This window comes from Carassius gibelio, chromosome B23 (genome assembly GCF_023724105.1).
Source record: "Carassius gibelio isolate Cgi1373 ecotype wild population from Czech Republic chromosome B23, carGib1.2-hapl.c, whole genome shotgun sequence".
NCBI classification, from domain to species: Eukaryota; Metazoa; Chordata; class Actinopteri; order Cypriniformes; family Cyprinidae; genus Carassius; species Carassius gibelio.
In genome coordinates this window covers 20,654,674-20,669,510 of record NC_068418.1, presented here as the reverse complement: position 1 = coordinate 20,669,510, position 14,837 = coordinate 20,654,674, and the positions used below count along the sequence as shown (strand labels likewise).

The 14,837-nt window shown below is 36.9% G+C and overlaps 1 protein-coding gene across 3 annotated transcripts in view; it reads right to left on the bottom strand.

The window, feature by feature from the left end:
* Window positions 1–12,730, bottom strand: part of chchd6a (coiled-coil-helix-coiled-coil-helix domain containing 6a) — a 68,349-nt gene extending 55,619 nt beyond the window's left edge. The window contains exons 1-5 of one of the 3 annotated variants that reach the window (XM_052593980.1): window positions 12,678–12,730; window positions 12,474–12,587; window positions 11,717–11,795; window positions 11,514–11,610; window positions 9,241–9,385 (exon numbers count right to left, since the gene is read on the bottom strand). In XM_052593980.1, coding sequence (XP_052449940.1) covers window positions 9,241–9,385; window positions 11,514–11,610; window positions 11,717–11,795; window positions 12,474–12,557 — 405 coding nt within the window. In that variant the 5' untranslated portion in view covers window positions 12,558–12,587; window positions 12,678–12,730. Of the gene's footprint in view, window positions 1–9,240; window positions 9,386–11,513; window positions 11,611–11,716; window positions 11,796–12,473 lie in introns of all 3 variants that reach the window. The other 2 variants (XM_052593981.1, XM_052593979.1) reach the window with 2 other exon arrangements.
* Window positions 12,731–14,837: the final 2,107 nt, after the last annotated feature.

Here is a 14,837-nt window from a genome sequence, read left to right as displayed (position 1 = left end):
CGGTATACACTACAGTCTCCGTGCTCACAGCGTCCCAAACACAAATAATTTGTATATATTTTTTTTATATTTTCATTGTCTGGCTATCTGGGACTTCGGTATGGAGTTAAAGGTTAAGATTATAACTTTTTCGCTAGTATTCTATCACATTGTGAGTTTATATTAGCACCTTTTGTTGTTTTCTCGTGGTAACTGTTTGTTCGTTTGGACACGGAAGCGCTGCTACGTGACGTCAGACTTAACAAGCGAATAGAAAATATAAACGTCTATCTTTGACTACTCTTGTGAACATTCAGGGCCTGTGGAGCCAGAAATGTTGAGAATCGCTGCATTACAGCATCTAACTCTGACAATTCTCAAGGAACACATAAAAGTATCAGTAATACGTGTTTCCATAACAAAAAAAGAGATTTTGTTAATTAAAATGTTTCAGTCCAACATCGCATTAGAAAAGATCATTAAATCAGCTCATTTCTATGTATAACTTTACCTCTGGTAATGATAATCCACAATTAAATGCTCTCCTCGTATGAAACGTCCAGATAACGGTCTTACCAGACGGCTATTGATTAACCTGTGTCATTTGAAAAACTGATTCTGGTTCACTTCTTTAATTTAATTTCAAGGCTAAGTTATTGAAACTCGCCGTGAGTAACAGTTGTCGCATATTCTCAGATTTGTCTCCTGCACAAACACACACTCGCTCTGCATCTGTTGTGTCCTGCGGTGTGTGTTTATACTCCGTCATCCCCTCTAGGTTGGATGTGCTGCGTTGCCATCTGATATCTGGGCACAGCTTCCCTCCCGCTTTCCTCGTCTATTTACTCGTCTGCGTTTATTTAACACGTAGCTCCCGGCTACGCAATAAATTAGCACTTAATATTCAAACTGACTACCCAGAGTGCACGCCGATGCGGTCGTCTGGGGAGGAGAAGGAAGGGCCACTTGCTTCTCTAATGCCGTTGCCATGAATAATTTCTCTGCCAGCGTTTCGCATCTTATCTGAGCCCGATCCGACCACCGTGTCAGAGAGCGCTGATGTAATTTTTGAGCAGGGTCTCGAACGTGATATTGATGACATGAGGGAAAAGAGATTGGAGCAACAAGACAAATCTAGAGGAACTATTTGACAGAGGGTCGGGATTCATTCAGCACCAGAGGGAGAGACACAGGAATCAGCCCGGAACGGTCAAGTGCTCATGAGGTATAAAAATTTAATATGCTCATCTTCCTTTATTGAATGGCAGGTAAAACGTACTGCTAGCACTCATAATCCTGACTGCCTTCAGGGGTCACCTGCCCCTAAATGATACGGTTCTCCTTTATCCATCACAGTTGTACTTTTTTGTTCTTGAAATGCTCAAGGAACATTGTTGCCTAGCAAGTTAACACATGTAGGTTTAGTCCCAGTTCAATCTCCTCACTCTCCCAAAATAATTTCCTGCCCCACTTCAAATTTTGAGGTCAATAAAAATAACAAAAAAGTTAATTCTCAAAAGAACTTGTATGGAGAAAAAAAAAAAAGAAAAGAAAAAGAAAAAGTCTTGAGATGTGGGCTAGTGGTTATCACATGTGGTGCAATTTTGGCTCGTATTGGAAATGGAAGGTTTAAATCCAGCAACAATCTTATTTCCTCTCTCCGCTCACATAATTATCAAATAATAATAATCCTTTCTCATCTTAAAGTCAATAAAAGTGAAAGAAAGTCTAAAAACAAACTTTATATCTCAAACTAATTTTCTACTTCTCTGCTAGCACGTGCTTCAGACTTGTTGAGCCTTGGTGCTCAAACAGGAAACACAAGTTTGAATGCATACAAACTTACATGACTTTTGCCAAATAATGCTTTTACATTTCGATGTTCATAAAGGTGTCAATATAAGAACAGACAAACTACAAGTTCTAAGGTTGTTGTTTTGGTGCTCATATAGGAAATGAAGGTTCAAATACATTTTCAATCCCTTTTCCTCTCTACTCAAATAATTCCGGTCCTATTCCCTGTCTAACTTTGCAGTCAATAAACATGACAAAAAAAAAAACCTCTTCCAAACTAATTTTCTAGTACTCCACCTGGCAGCCTGGTTGTGGCCTAGTGGTAAGCACGTTTCGGACATGTTAAGCCTTGATGCTCATACAGGAAAAACAGGTTTGAATGCAGCTCATCCCAGATTACTTCCTTTAATTTCACTATGAAACTGAAGTATGGAAAACAGTCCGGACAGACAAACTCCTATTTCAAATTCTGAGGTCAATAAAAGTGACAAAAAAATAAATAAAATGCTCCTAAAATGTTCAAAATAACCTTAAAAAAATAAGATGTGTTGGTTAACGGTTATCATATGTGGAAATAAAATTATACGAAATTAAGGTTCAAATCCATTCCAGTAAATGTTTCTCTTCCACACAACATTTTCTATTCTTCTTCAGGCTTGTATGCAGCAAACATTATTTGTACATTATACTGACAGATCATTTCTGGGGCCTGTTTCACAAAGGAGGTTAAGTAAAAACTCTGAGTATGTTAAGCCTGAAATGAGGGAAACTCTAGGTTTTCTGTTTCAGAATGGGAGGTTCGTTAAACCCGAGCAAGCAGGGTAAGTCAAGCCTGTTTCTGAAAGAGAGGTAACTTACACTCAGAGTCAGTTACCGTAGTAACTTACTCTATGAACCTAACCTGGTCGTGAGCAAGTTTTCTTCTATAAACCCAGTTTCTTTCGGTCTCCTCCCCCTTTTTAAACACTTCATTGATGCACGCTGGAAAAATGCTCTTCTTACTAAGCGTTTTTTTTTTTTATATTCAGTGTTGAGTCTAGGAAAAGCAGGTTTGTATCGAGCCTTGTTTTGTTCCATTTGTTTTAACAAATAACTTTGTGGTCAATTAATAAAAGTCACAAAAAGTAAAAAATAAGTAAAAACGGTTTATACTTTTGGCATAAACACTGGCATTTTGTGGTTGGCAATGACATGGAAACAAGATAATCATTCTCAACTGACACAAGACGCTTACCAGAAAAACCTGCGACACACTCAAAAAAAAAAAGCCTTTCCGACAGAGTGATAAGTAAACACTTACAAACACCGAGACAACACAAGACCTAATCCTGCACCTAATTCCCTCTTATCCCAGACTCCTGCTCCAACAGCGACGCTAGAACGGAAGAAACAGTGCAGGGAGCACCGGATAAAATCTATCCACTCCACCTGCCTGCTGCGGGCCTCGCTGGCAATTACCTGAGCTCTGGCCTGGCTTGAGCTCAGAAAGCGCGGGAGTCTTAATGGCTTTGCATGCAGGAAGATGTCAGGCCTGAGATTACAATTACTGATAGGACTCTGCTACCAGAGCGACTCTCTTCTCTCTCTCCTGCCGCACCGGATTACTCACACTGAGCTTCTCTGATAAACTGCACTGCGGGGGGAGATGAAAGTAGGCAAATAAATAAACGACGAAATGAACTTATTGTTATCTTCTGTTGGAGGCTGAGGGGGAAATGCTGATGTCTGTGATGAGGTGTGTTATGAGGCTGGAGTGATGAAGGGATAAATCTTTCATTTACGACGGAAATCACAACTCATATTTAACGCACATAGATGAATACAGTAGTTTTACTAAATCTTCATATTCATATTGGTGCAATAAACATTCCCTATCAATGTTGAAACGGTTGTGTTGCTTCATATTTTTAGGGGAACCTTAATACATGTTTTTCAGGATACTTGGATGATTGGAAAGTTCAAATGAACAGCATAAGTAAATTAAAATATAAATATTTTCTAACATTATAAATAAACGCCTTTACGCTCACCTTGTTGAATGAAAGTATCAAGTTTTTTTTTTTTTTTTATTAAACCTCTGAACGGTAGCATATCGAGTTTTCCACAAAAATATGCATGTATAACATAAGCAGCATAACGGCTTTCAATATTAATAATAAGAAATGTTTCTTGAGCACTAAATCCGCATATTTGAATGATTTCTGAAAAATCACTTGACATTGAAGACTGGAGCAATGGTGCTGAAAATTCAGCTTTGCATCACAGGAATGAACTATATTTTTTAAAAAAATCAAATAGAAAACTTGTATTATACATTTTAAATATAATTTTTATACATCAGACCAGAAAATAAAAATAAAAAATAATGGCAAAAACTGATCCTATGAATCTAGCGCAACTACTCATGTTAACAGAGTCTCAGGCGAACCAAAAGAATCAACACCTGAGAGCTTTAAGTCTGTCTCGCTTCAATTTTCCTCCATTTTCTCACTTCAAGATAGACAGTGGTAACAAAAACATTGACTACTACTACAAATTTAAATACTGTAATAATGTACCAGAAACATTTACAATACCAATTAGCACTGAAGACCTCTTGGTCTTTGTATTGAGATTTGGCAGACATTAAAACACTAACATTGTGTTAAAGAGTTATTCCACCACCTAGTGTCTAACAACAGAATTTACAAAATGTTTTATTATATGAACTGAATTATCTTCAAAGATGCCAAAGAAATACTAGTGTAACACCAAAATACTCATCAGGAGAATGTATAAAATACAGTAATCTACTGTAAAACTGAACTACTGTACAACCTGGTTAGACCGAACAACAGAAATTGAGCCCCACAGCATCCATTCAGACACAAGTGTGAAGCTTTATGCAATGATGTCACTTCATATGCTAAAAAAGCAGATTTAAAAAACATCATCCGTCTGATGCAAAATCAGATACGAGAGGTTGGAAAAGGATCAGAGTCCTTATCACAGAGAGATAAGCCAGGCATAGATGCACTCTGATTATTTTAGCAGTTCTCATGCATAAGCAACAACTGAGCCAGAGGAGCAGGCGGGCAGCTCGGCGGCGAGCGTGAAGCGGTGTTAATGAGACCAGCTTTTTAATGGAACTGTGGAAAGAGAGTGCCAAATGCAAATGCAACTTATCACCTCTCCCCGCCACCAGGCCAGTGAACGGCATTAATGCGTTTAAGAGCAAAGAAATTACCCATAGTTCGCCCCTCTCTCTTCCTTTATCCCCAAACTCTCTATGTTATTTTTTATTAATCTTGTGAAGGCTCGTCATGTACAGTGAGAGCTCATGGAGGGCATCCGCAGAGACCCTGGCAGATGGATGGAGGAAGTAAGAAAGGAGATGAACAGACAGTGAATGGTGCATTTCACAGAAAGAGTGTTCCTGTAGTCCGAGTGCGAGCGCAGGGGCGGAGGTGACACATTACTGCATTTTAATACATTTCTATCGTCCTCTTTCTGGAAGACAATATTGTGGAGAATAGCTATTTTTGATGTGAAGGAGTTATCAAATGTTGAAAGGAAAAACAGAAACGAAAGCACTACAAGTCCTATTTTATGTAGTGAAATAAATATTCACATGGACTTAAAAAATTGTTAAAGTATTATAAATGCAAAAATAGCCACACTGAGAGGGGAAACAAAAAAAAGCTAAATATGCATTAAGGTTTTCATAATAGGAGAAAAGAAATTTAATGAAAGAACAACATTTATAAAAAAAAAAAAAAAATTAAAAAAAGGAAAATTCACACTAAGAGCAAAAAAAAAAAAAAAAAAAAATTGCAAATGTATTCTGACGGAGAACAAAACAAATCAGTGTAATGAAAAGGTCAAATGATAATCCAAATTCAAAGCCCCTTAAAGGTGAAAAAATATGAAAAAATTAAACGATAAGACACTACGAATCACAATTACAAAAAGTGTTCACTGAGAGAAACACATCAGTTAAACAAACAAAAAAAAGCAAAACAAACAAAACGTGTGACAGATGCAAAGCTATTCAAACCAAATAAACGCTGAACTGAATATAAACAAAAATGGGAAACTTTCTTTTTTTTTTTTTTTAGGAATACTGATCCGATATAATTATAATTTGAAAATTATTACATTTAAAGTGATTCACATCAAGAGCAAAACAAATTTGTTGGATTAAACAAAAACAAAATTAGGAGAAAAAATAATCCCCAAGAAAATATTGCCGTAAAATGTTGGTTAATTGTGACATGCATGTTAACGAACATTTCAATTATTTTTAGTAAGTGGTTCATTTTGATTGTTTTTTTATTTGACTTGTTTATTAATTAGTAATGTTTCTTTTAACTTACATACCTCCTACAGTTCAACTGTGAATAGCTTCACAGCTTCACAGTTTACACTTCACAGAAATACATTTTTCAATTTTTAAGTAAATGTTTTACTTGGTGTAAAACAGGGCTCATCTTCAATTGTTCCTAACCTGAGACTATTACAAAGTGACTTCTTAAATAAACCACTTCAAATCTATACACTATACAGACACTATACAATAAGCAAGAAGAACAGATGCAGCTCCACCAATAACACACGTAAAAACCCCATTTAAAAGCCTGGTGATCAATCATATACAACACTACAGCAACAAACAAGACAGAAAATACTGTACTCTACTGCCGTAAATGCAGATGCAGTGTCAAAATACCAAATCATGGTGTATTCATGCTGTCATCATGAACTGGAAGACACTTCTAATATTTATTACGATAACACTTTCATATCAATATTTTAACATCCTTTTGCATGAAACCGATAGCAAAGGATCAATTCCTCCTCAGATGTCTGAGCTGATATCTCACCATGACTCATGTTTAACAAGAGAGGTCTCCAGTGATCAGGACATTATTAATAATCATGAATATTTAGAGGCACAGACCTTGATGTTGCGCTCGGAAACGCACCAGCAGAACAGAGAGAAGCTGCCATGTCACGGCTCATTCTGATTAATGACAGACCATCCACATACAGGGGGTAAAACCATGGTTCTCCACTGATGGGATATAGGTTTGTACTTAAATAATACATTTCAAATAATAAATAAAAAAAAACACAGACCATATAACTGTGTATTCAGTAGAATGGATTAAAAAAAGGGTGATTTTCAATTTTCAAATTGAAGGATGTCACATGATCAGAAATCTTTCAACTTGCTGCTGCAGAAACATTTATATATATATATATATATATATATATATATATATATATATATATATATATATATATATATATATATATATATATTATCACTCTTGAAAACAATATTCTTGTGGAACCCACAATATATTTTAAAAGATTTTACTGATGAATACAATGTTCAAAAGAGCACCATTTATTTAAGTTAGACATTATGACACTTTTGATCAAATTAATTTATCATTGGTGAATAACAGTATAAGTGTTATCTTGGCAACTAACTGAAATTAGGTCTTGAAGATTAAGTTGAAACACTTAAGTTACTTAAACAAAAAAAAAAAAAGAAAAGCTAAAGAAAAGCTAATAAAAATGGAAAACAATCATGTAACAACTACTAAAACCTTAAAATAAATAAAAATAAAAACCAATTCACATATTGATTAATATTTTTCAAGTAAATAAACTAAAATAACACATTTCAAATACATAATTGGTAGTGAAGCACAATCTTCTACTGGTGTAAAATCCATACTAAACTCTTCACAAACACAGAATCACAGCTGAGGCTTGTGGTGACACATCTGGCCATGTTCACACATCTGCTAATAAGACACTGAGGTTGAGAGAGAGAGAGATGTTCAGGGCTAAACAGGAGGATGGAGCCATAATTACCTTCACAACCTACCTCCACACCAACACACACACACACACACACACACCGACACACACGTTTACTCTTCAAAGCTTGAGCCCAGGGGAAGCTTTTCTATTAAGTGTCCAGAACATGTCAGAGCTCAGATAAGACACACCAACAAGACGTACCCCAGGATCCTCGGGCACAGACCATCACGTACAACATCACACACACAGTCCTTCATTCCAGTGTCTACAAGATGACGACATATGATGTAAAACTCATATAGACTAGATAAGGTGGCTCCTCCAGGGGCCCAAGAGTGAAGGGACACGATCCCTAAAGGACCTGAATAAGTGGATGAGAGGAAGTGAAAGATGGGACAAAGGAAAAAACTGAATTGGAATTCAAAGAAGCCAATTTCACCCGTGTCAAGAGAGCAGTAGCGTGTTTCTCCAACAGGGACTTGACCAGGGAGAGTGTTCCTTCCCTGCGGGACTTTATTTAAGAGAAAAACTTTCAAACTGGGAAAATAAGGGAGATAAGAATAGAAGCTATTCATTTTTTTCTTCTTTTTTAATTATATTTACTTATTGCGGAATTGTCAACTAGTTTGGCTGTTGGAACACGGACTAATATTTGATAAAACTAAGAAAGCAAGAAGCCACTAAAGGCTGTGTGTTAAAATGATTTTAAAAATTCAGTTTAATTATTTTAGTAATATTTTTATTTATGCATACATATGTTGTTGTTGTTTTTTACCAGGGGTCATGAACTGCCTCTGTTTTTTTTCATTTTGTACGGCTCTCTGAGGTCTACTTATAATGTTATTTTTACATCAAAAACATCATAATTTAGAAATAATGTTTTTGAGCCCAATCATTAGAAAGCTTCATTTTGTAGACGTATAAATAGATGAAGATGTAGTAAACGCCCGCTGCTTTGATTGGCTAACACTTGTGTATGTTGTATCTACGTCCTTTACAGATAGATTGATTTAAGTTAAAAATGCATAAACAATCTATTTAACAGATATAATAGTGATCACGCAAAAAACAGTTACACTTATAAATACTATATCCAATATAGTTGGCACAGCATCGTCTGTCCAATCTTTCAAAAAATCCTGCGTCAAATTGTGCCTTGTTCGTAAACAAATCCACGGTAAACTTACAAGCTGCCTTCTGCGGAGACAGTGTTTAGCCACGCTATTACAACACAAGAGTGGCCCATTTCACAAGCTATCGTTTTAGTTTGATATGATTAATTCAAACAAACCATTTGAAATTGTTGACAAATTAATCAAACATACAAAATTGAATGCTGTTGCTACTTAAATTAAAATATGCTATTAAAACACCTCCATGTAAGGAAGAATTGCAAAATGATCTTCTCCGTGAACTATGGCTCTATGTAGTAAATGCTGCTCAAATTTTTTTTATAGCTGAAATACTATTCAAATTTAACAATAAGAGCTTGCTAATTTTATTTATATATTATTTTTTAAATCTTACTGACTTTTGAGTGAACATTATGTACAGTATTTGCATTGCTAGTCTCAGAGAACAGTGCATGTGTCCTTAAACCTCTGTCCTGAAGTATTGTGCTGTGCTGAAGTGTTTGTAGAAGAGTCTCACCAGCTGTTTGGCTTTCTCAGACTCCTGCCGCGACTGTACTCGCTCTCTCTGCACTGCTCGAGTGATGTCCTGCCGGGCTGCCTCTCTCTCTTTGCGTGCGATGCGAGCCAACTCCTCCTGTATAATGGCCTGCTGCTGCTCATACCTGAACAAGCACACACACACACAGCTTTATTTACAAGCCTGTTGCCAACCCATGATTCACTCACTGCAGTTCTCAACCCTACCAGAGAGCGTCAGTGTTTTGTTCCTTGTTCTTAAGCTTGTTTCAAGAGTATGATTCACACTTGAACAGCATCCAGGAAAAAATGAGTCCTGAGATCTTCTCCCTTGTGAGAGCTACAATGTTTAAGTATTCATGTTATATTTTAGCAATACATATAAGCATAATTTATGGAAAATGCAAGATGAATTGGTTGAAAACGTTGAAAATACACCGAGTGATTCAGAAAGAGCTAGAATGGCTCTTCAGAGCGAAAACTAACGGTGTGTTATGTGGATCTGCGATTAGGAACAATAATGGTGGCATCTAACTGACTGGATCAGTTGACTCAGCTCAAAATGGCGCGGTGTTGTGTGATTTTAATAGGTTACTAATATATAATAAGTTTTTCGGTCCTAAATCCTATTTTAGATTTAAATTAGTACAATAATTCTAGTATTTGGGATATTATTCTGAAAATCTTTAGTTTATTATTATTTTTTATTATTTTATTATATATATACACTATTTACTATCTATTTATAATCTTGTTGATTTTGTTTATTTGTCTAAACTAATTTGTATATCATTTAATTATTTTAAATGTATTATTGATTCATTTTAATTTCTAATTACATGTGTATTTACTTTAAAACAAGTTTATTATTTTCATATAATTTGTATATATAAAATATATATTTTTTTTATTATATATTAATTTTTACACTTTTCTTTTTTCTCTAAACTCCCTAGCACTCTTTCCAGCCCCCTGAGGATCCCTGGACCCCAGTTTTGGGGCTTTTCCACTGCACGGTAGTGTTGTCACGATAACAAAATTATTGTTTCGATACCAAGTCAAGAATTTCTAAACTTTTTCGATACTTTTTCTGAAAAGGGAAAATACACTTTCAAATATCATTGCTGTTTTTTTTTTTTAAAACCGGGACAACATTCTAATCATATAACACTCTAAAAAAAAACATATTGTGATGAGTCAGCTGCATGGACGTCAGGCCATCGATCCCCGTCAAGCGATGCGGCCAGCAAGAAGGATGCAGCCGTTAGAAGAAGCCATCACCGCTCGCGCCCCAGACCGAAGGGAGGGCGACACGTGCAGCTGCCAGACACCGCCCCTTACCTGTACCCTTCCTTCCAGAACACTGCCAGACCCACACGAACCCCGCAACATGACGAGGACACCAGATCCCATTTGTTTTGGACACTCTCCCCCTGTGGACACTTTTATTCCCTCTTACTTTAGTTTCTGTTAATAATAGCCTCTCCGAGGCCTGGCGCCATGCCCACGGTGTCTGTCGTTTGCTCCCGCTGTAGTGTTTGAAAAAAAGGAAAAAAAACAGACGTCCATAGGGAGGCACTGGAAGCGTCCGTTGCACACCCCAACATGAAATACATCTCTTACAAATCTTAAATGCGGTCATTCTTTGAAGTATCGATACTAATACATTTAGGAATAGTGACTTTTTAATTTCCGAGAATCGCGATACTTTTGCACCGTGCAACCCTACTGCACGGTACGGCTCGGTATGCTTCACTTTTGGGGGGTTTTCCACTGAGTACAGTACCTGGTACTTTTTTGTACCACCTCGGTTGAGGTTCCAATTGAACCGTAATGTTACCATAACGTGATGTGAAAACTCTGCTGATCACAGATTGGCCGGAGAGAATCGTCACTGAACCTGTGACACAAACACAAAAGAACCACTAGATTTAAATCAGCACAGCCAGCGAAGGATCGAACGACACCGTTTTTAACGAGTGCACCTTTATTTAACCAAAAAGTTTTGTTGTCTGTTGCGGAAGTACAGATGTTCCTCTCGTTGATAGCTACGGAGCAGATCCAGCAAGAGCTTGATGGGGCAACGTGGAATGAAAACGTTTTTTTTTTTTTTTAGGAGACGCAGCAGTAGAGGTGGCACAACTATAATGGCATGTGAATAGTCCCATCCACTCTTAAGCAATACTAAACTGCAGTGAAAACATAAACCATGCTGAGCCGAGCTGTACCACACAGTGGAATACCGCCATTTAAAACTATTTGGACTAAAAGTACCTCTTCCTGAGCTCTTCTTTAGTGTCAGGAAAAGTCGTCCTGGGCTGTGTTTTTGGAGATTGCGGGTCAGATGTGCTGGATGTTCGAGTCTGCTCGCCTGCAGGATCAGAAAAACTTAAAATGATTATCCCTAACCTGCATTACGAATTAAATCTCACTAAATCGCAACTCAAGCAAACATTTATGAAAATAATGCATCACACCTAGGTTTTCTTTATTGTTGACAGGCGGTCTTGGATCAGCACTGGCATTCCTCATGCGCTGTAGGACGTCTTCAGACAGCTAAGGACAAAAAAAGTTACACAGACGTCCTCAATAAGTTTATAAAGTTTTAAGAGCGCTCATATATTTTATACAATTCTTCCTACCATTAGGAAACAGCAAGTGCATACTCGATATAACAAAAAATATGACACAGAAAGGTTAAAGCTTAATTGTTCCTTCTGGAGCTGCCTTGCATATTTGTAAACATGCAAACTATAATAAAGAAAAATAACTTGTTTACAGACGTCGTGTCACTCGAAGAAACATCTCTCCAGTCTGTAATCAACTCTCTTTAAAGAAGAGTAACTTACTACAAGATTACCACAATGAGTGTCCCGACAGGACTATATACACTTGTTTCAATTACACTTCTGCACACCTTGAGGGACACAGATTAGCAAGGTGCCAAAACGATTTGTCAAACCTCGTGACTCGAATGTCGTTAACCAAAGCACGTCCGTCAATCATGTGTGGACTAAATTAGAGACGAAACAATTCATGTTTTTTGTGAAATGACAGACATCTGAAACAACGTTGTCCCCTGTTTTCCCAAACGCGACCCGTTCACTGAAGGACATTCGGGTACCTTGACGGCAGATTCGCGCAACAAAGTCCAACGAAAACAGACATTGCCGTATTGTACAACAGTATGATTGGTAGGTGGTAAATATGGGATGTTGGATTAATGTAAATTACCTTCACTCCACGCAGTATCCTCACCCTGTCATCCTCATCTAGGCCGAAAGAAACTCTCCTGGTCGTGCTTTCTCCGGATCCCATCGCTTTTTTTGTACAGCTCCGCTAATGGATCTTTAATATAAAAAAAGAGATGTTTACTCTTTAAATGAACACAAATTATTCCGTAAACAAGCCGATATGTTTGACAGATTTGCATCTCACCGTTGGGAAGTGGCAGTTTGTAAGAGGGCAGTATCCTGAAACATGATTGGCCAACGACAGTGCAATAAGCCAATAGAATTTCAGGATATATCGGCGACTAGAGTAAAGGCTTCTGGGAGTTGTAGTCAATCAGGCTAACTTTTTACTAGCGTGAAAGTTCTTAGTCAACGCACATTCACTAAAATAACGTACTATGTAGAAAAGAAAAGAAAAGGATTGGTTTGAAGTGTACATTATATTAAAAGGTATTTGTTTATTTGGAGTGTTTTAAATTACGAACTGCAAAGTTTATCTCTATCAACAAAAACGTTAATTGTGAAAACTATTAAATATTGGTCAAATAAATCTATTAAATATTGAGTTCGAAAACTGAGCCTATGCTTCGGCTGTGAATCAAAATCGCTTCCAAAAGCCCAGGTGAGCGTAATGGTTCATGCAAGAGGTTAAATGTTTTAGATATGTATAGATCTTTTTTACGTCTAACTAAGTAGGCTATTGTTTACAAAGTGACGGGATAAACTTGTAATAAACACAGATATATATATATATATATATATATATATATATATATATATATATATATATAATAAAAAGAAAACAGATAGAATAGAAAAAGAATAAGTATTTTTTTCTTTTGTTAATTGTATAATAAATAAAAAGAAAATAAATATAATACAAAAAGAATAGAGAAGCTAATAAAGTGCAAATCTAAAAGAGGCAAGTTTTTAAAATTTTAATAAAGAGAGTGCTAGAGTTAGAGGGTCAAATAAAGATGGAAGAGATGTGTTTTTAGCCGATTCTTGAAGATAGCTAAGGACTCAGCTGCTCGGATTGAGTTGGGCAGGTCATTCCACCAGGAGGGAACATTTACTTTGTGCTTCTTTGGGATGGCACAATAAAACAACGTTCACTTGCAGAACACAAGCTTCTAGAGGGCACATAAGTCTGAAGTAATGAATTCAGGTAAAGGGGTGCAGAGCCAGTGGTGGTTTTTTAGGCAAACATCAATGTCTTGAATTATATGCAAGCAGCTATTTGGTAGCCAGTGCAAATTAATAAAAAGAGGTGTGACGTGAATTATTTTCAGCTCATTAAAAATGAATCTTGCTGCCACGTTCTGGATTAATTGTAAAGGTTTGATAGAGCTGACTGAAAGATCTGCCAAGAGAGCACTGCAATAGTCCAGCCTGCACAGAACAAGAGCTTGAACAAGGAGTTGTGCAGCATGTTACGAAAGAAAGGGCCTGATCTTCTTAATGTTGAATAAAGCAAATCTGCTGGACCAGATAATTTTAGAAATGTGGTCTGAGAAAGTCAGCTGATCATCAGCCATAACTCCAAGATTCCTGGCTGCTTTTGAAGGAGTTATGGTTGATGTGTCTAAATGGATGGTGAAATTGTGATGAAACGACGGGTTTGCTGGGACCACAAGCAGTTCTGTCTTGGCAAAGTTGAGCTGAAGGTGATGGTCCTTTATCCAGCAAAAATATCTGTTGGACACCTCACCTCACCAAGATACCTTGAAGGATCTATCTGAGGGGTAAGACTCAAACCACTAGAGTGAGGTTCCTGAGATGCTCTTTGCCAGTAGGGTTGACAAGAGGATCTGTAGGTTAACCGTGTCAGAAGCCGTGGACAGATCCAGCAAGATAAGTACAGAAGATTTGGAATCTGTTCTTGCCAGTCTTCGGGCTTAGCCTGTTTAAATGCTGAGGGGAAAACTCCAGTGTGAAGGGATGTGTTAAAGATGTGAGTAAGTGCAGGTATAAATGCAGGAGAAAAGGCTTGAAAGAGATGAGATAGAATAGGATCAAGTGGATAAGTAGTAGGATGATTAGAAAGGATGAGTTTGAGGACTTCTGCCTCAGAGAGTGAAGAAAAGGATGTGAACGAGTACAGTTTTTAACAAAATATAAACTGCTCAAAACTCAATTTTGTAAGCATATAAAATAAACAAGCTTTCTAAATCACCTGCACAGGATAATTTATATTAAGATTGGCTGCTTGTAATCGGACAGTTAATTTGGTATAATGTTGATTCCTTGTTCTTACATTCCCAATTTTGTCACTTTAAATACATCTACCATAATTACCAGATATGAGATATTATTAACCTTTTAAATTTAACACCCATAACACAATATTAACACTTTCAACAAA